The sequence below is a fragment of the Merops nubicus genome, unplaced genomic scaffold, assembly GCF_000691845.1.
Source record: "Merops nubicus isolate BGI_N331 unplaced genomic scaffold, ASM69184v1 scaffold19156, whole genome shotgun sequence".
NCBI lineage: Eukaryota > Metazoa > Chordata > Aves > Coraciiformes > Meropidae > Merops > Merops nubicus.
The window spans coordinates 12,976-17,753 of record NW_008617157.1 but is presented as its reverse complement, the minus strand read 5'-3'; the positions used below and the strand labels follow the sequence as shown (position 1 = coordinate 17,753).

The 4,778-nt window shown below is 39.1% G+C and overlaps 1 protein-coding gene across 1 annotated transcript in view; it reads right to left on the bottom strand.

Moving 5' to 3' along the window:
• Nucleotides 1-547: 547 nt before the first annotated feature.
• CA13 (carbonic anhydrase XIII) overlaps nucleotides 548-4,778 on the bottom strand; it is a gene marked incomplete at its 5' end in the record, with an annotated part of 12,304 nt that continues 8,073 nt past the window's right edge. Inside the window, 3 exons of the mRNA XM_008943062.1 lie at nucleotides 548-661; nucleotides 2,934-3,089; nucleotides 4,068-4,130. Coding sequence (XP_008941310.1) covers nucleotides 548-661; nucleotides 2,934-3,089; nucleotides 4,068-4,130 — 333 coding nt within the window. The remainder of the gene's footprint in view (nucleotides 662-2,933; nucleotides 3,090-4,067; nucleotides 4,131-4,778) is intronic.

The window sequence follows — 4,778 nt, the reverse complement described above, 5'->3', positions numbered from 1 at the left end:
ATATAAGTATTTCTTTTACTTGAATGCTGTCAGTCATTACTGCCTTTTGTAGGGAGGTAGGCAGGGTATTGTGGAAGTCATTAATGAAATTATATCAGCCTTGAAATATTTCTTTTCCTGAGCATTATAGTGTGTCGTTTACAGTGTAAAGTCTAATACAGAAGCTAAATGTTATGCTAGAGACCAGAAGAATAAACCCAAAACACCCTTTACTGCTATTAATATCAGGGATCCTGTTCAGTAATTTGATGGCAAACTGGACAACTCCTCACCACACCTGACCCTTAGGATTAGCATTGCCCTCTCTGCCATGCTAACGCCTCAGTGCTCCCATGTACTCAAACACAGTCAGACCTGTTAACGTTGAGGAACCTGCAACAACTCAGGACATACTTGCCTGTGAGAAATCACTGCATGGTACCCAATAACAAAACAACACAAATGTGTTAAAACAACTCACAAAAATGTTAAAAATCACAAAGTATATTAGCTATAAAACTTAATTCAGCCTTTGGTTTCAGAGGGAGACTACTCTGGCTTTACTCCTTCAGTTCCTCCTGACTTCTCGTCCCCTCAAGGGCTGTGGGGGTCGGTAGTTCCTCAGCAAGCAGCAGGCGGCCTCGTCCTCGGCGGTGCTCAGGAGGCTGCGGAACTTGGCTAGCTGCAAGCAAAACAGATGTACTGTTTAGCAGAAACCCCCCACGCCCATACTGCGAAACAGCACGTAGCAAATACTAGAGATACCTGTCACCTTCTCTTCCACCAGAAAGAATGGAACTGTATTTTTCCATGGCATGTAGGGAATGGCAATTTCACTGTTTCTGTCCTTACAAATTTAAAACAGCGACTACCAAGAAAATATCCCAAACCACGTGTCAGAATGAACTGTGTATAAGGATCATTTGTTTTGTATATTTACAGTTTGTCTTTCATAATCTGATCTAAACTGGAGGGGTTTATACTTCTTAGTTTGATTTTTTTACTTTAGGAGTATAGGAGATTCTGGAATGTTTCATGCGAAAAGTTAAGATTTCTTATGTACAGCTGCATATATCTTCTCATTCAAAGAGTATGTTCCCAATTAACCTGCAACAGTAGGTGTGGTGCTATAGAAAGCTTCTGCAACTAGCACTTTTCTTACATTAAACATGTACTTAGACCAGGAGAGATTAGAAATTTTTCCCTTATGCAGTCACAGAATAAGCAGTTATTCACACCTCAGCATAAGCTTCTCTGCTTAAGTTCATCTTAGCAGAAACCCAGATCAGATCTCCATGTCTGAACCTCAGGGAATTAGAGTCTGACTTCTGACCTGGAGTTTTGTGTTTTGTCTAATTTCTAATATTTCCAGGAGTTATTATTTCTATACATCACCTTACTTTACTTTTAGGTTACCAAAGGTAGGACAGCACAAAAATCCTTTCATTATAATACAGCATTTAGTTGTATTGCACATTGCATCTCAACTGCACTAAGAGCAAAAAAAAGTCAATACTATCTTCTTTGACCCCATTTTAAAGCTAATATTCGTAATTCAGGCTCTATGTGAGTTTCTAAAAACTTATTTTAATTTCTTTCAACCTGAAAAGTGCACCAAAAAGTAGGTAGCAAACTGTAAAACCCCAAAGAAATACAAATGTGAGGAGCAAGATTAAATGCCAAAACAGTATCACATCAGTGGATATTACAGGAAACAAACACTTTCAGCTATGCATGTGTTTATATTTATAAGGATGTAGGACATTTATACTTTAATACATAAGTTACAGCTACAGTCTGAAAATGTGACTAGTAAAGAATCACTGTATTTGGCATGGTTCTGACACCATGCCCTCTGAACCTGTTAGACATAGGTGTTTGCGTACAGTATTTAACATTTTAGATCTATTAATTATAGATTAGCCCCAGCGAGAACCTTTTAACCTGAAAAATGCCTTGTCTTTGGGAAGTCGATATCATAATACATATTTTCAGTCATAGGCCCATATGCACTACAAGAAGTCCTTCAAAGCCAGATTGAGGGGAGTAGGGAAGAGATGCAGGGGAGAAAAATGCACACATCGAGCACATACATGACTTCCTATCAGTTACAAACAGAATCTGAGGTCTCCCGACTAACAAGCATCCCAGTCAGTGAACTGTCTTAAAATTCTGTGCAAAGACTGACGTCATCATTTCTGCTGAGTATGTGGCCTAGGGTATTGAATTTTCTGGGGTATTTGTAATACTGACCATGAATGAGACCAGCATTGAGGTACAAAAATCTTAAGGGTTACAGTGTGCCCAGAATATTGACAACATACAGTAGGTGATGTACTTAACATCCAGTATTAGAAGCTATTTGACAGTGTCTCCAGTGGCAGCACTCTTTGTACCTGGGGTGATCAGCCCACTGGGTGTCACTGTTGCAGCATTAATACGTAGTACAGTGCTTAACATGAAATGTAAGTAGTCTTCTGTGTGGCATTACTTTTCCTAAAATAGCTTAGCATAAAACCCGACTTGTTACAATTGTCTTTTCTTATCATTAGTCTAATAAATTCACCAAGTCTTATATATCTGAAATGCAAGAAGAAATTTACTATTGATCTGCCAAATAAAACACCAGAGAAGACATTTGAGCAGGATATGCAAGTAATTGAAACAAATGGAATTCCAGGATTTCTAAGCATCACCAGAACCCTTTTTTTCTATAAGTTCCTTGTGGGTTATTTTTGCTTGTTAATTTTTAGAGTACACAGATTCTTTTTTTAAAAAAAAATGGGTAATAGCTGTTACACAAAGAAAGGCAACAAGAAGTCAGGATAAATTTCATAGACATATTTTGTCCTTCGGTAATTTGATAGGATATGCAATACCAAGGTCTGAAAAAACTGCATTTTTGGGTGGCATTTGGAATTTCAAGCCTTACAAAAGCAAAATTCAAAAAATACCTGTTCAGAACAAACACTTATGGGCTCTCTCAGAACAATCCAGATGACACTCTCAAGAAGGGGTGGAACGGTAAGAGAGCCAAAGTAAGTCCAGTAGTCCAGGGATTTGGGAAGCAGACAGCTAGGATCAAAGTTTGTGAATAGTGCTCTTTTACCCTAGAAAGAAAAAAAAACCAAACAAGCCCTAGCTCAATGTGATTCCAGATTAGATATATTTAGACATTTATTTCTTAAATAAAGTTAAAAAAAAAAAAAACAAACAAAAAATAAAATAAAAACAAAACAACAAGGCAACATCATTTAAAACAAGAGGCCAAGATAAACCATGCCAAAGGAGGTAGACCTCCATTGTGTTCCCTTGTGGGGCTGGCTGGCAGCATGCTGGATCATCACAACAGGTAAGCCAGTGCCCTTCTGATGAGGTCTCACCTCTGGATCAGCTTTGCTGCAGCTATTCTTGATGCCAGCAGGACACCATCAAAGCTGTCATGTTAGCCTAGGCCCCTTAATAGTTACAAATGACCATGAGATAAGAGGTTGGAGGGAGAGGTGAGAAGATGTTAGACTTTCAATGTGGTCTCTATGGGGCTGGCAGAGTAACACCACAGGCTACTGCCACCTGCTCCCTGCCCATTCACTCCTCCCTGGCCCACACATCACCACTTCTTCCCTCTGCTCCAACGACCAGGCCATAGGTGCCTGAATGGAACCTGATACTGTTAAGTCTGGCTGATTTCTCTCACACAAACAACAACTGATTTCTCACCCTGTACCTCGTCAAAACAGGGGAAGAAACCTTTCCCTCATCTTTTTCACAGCTTACCATAAAGTATATTATTTCCCTGTTCCCATTCTCCTAGCAACAGATTTGTCAGAGACTATGGTCTGTGACAAATTAGCCTTTTTCTTTCATCTCTTATTGTATAAAAATTATTCGTCTTGGTTTTCAACTTTCCTAACAGAAATGCTCCTAAACCAGAGTTAGATATGGATAGCTATGAAACTAGGCATTAGGGAACACAAAGGTGAAGGCAGTAGCAGCTAGGGTACAAAAAACAAACAAAGAAGCAAAAAAAACCCCAAATGACAAAAGCAACCACCAAGATCAGCATTCTTCCAGACTTGACTCTGCACCTTGACTCTGATGGTATCCAAGCGGTCAGTAATCTTCTTCAGCTGGGGGTTGCATTCCCCAATCTATTAATGCAAAAAGCAAATGCATAATGAAACTGTTTTATACAACTTCACTTTGGTGACTGTGAGATCTGATGGATTTTGTGAGTGCAAGCCTGTGACTAGCTGGTCCTTAGGAACAGTACTGTTCATAAAGAAGACACCCTCCCTTCCCAACAGGAATTATTCTGGCTACTCACAGTAATTATGTCAGCTACAAAAACCCATGAACTTTACACTGCAGGGGAATAAAAATTTATTTTTCACGTTTTTTATGTACAATATTAGAAGTTTCAGGCTTACATCTGAAATTTAAATTACTTAAAGCAGTGAAAGCATTGTTTTTGTTTAGGCCAAGCAGAACTCGTGTCCTAAGAAATCTAGTGAAACTTGGCTTGAATATTTTAAGGTAAACTGGAGAGCCAGAATTACAGAAGCAGTCCTTGGCAACTGCTGCACGGAGCGGCTTTTTTTATGTACAATATTAGAAGTTTCAGGCTTACATCTGAAATTTAAATTACTTAAAGCAGTGAAAGCATTGTTTTTGTTTAGGCCAAGCAGAACTCGTGTCCTAAGAAATCTAGTGAAACTTGGCTTGAATATTTTAAGGTAAACTGGAGAGCCAGAATTACAGAAGCAGTCCTTGGCAACTGCTGCACGGAGCGGCTCCCT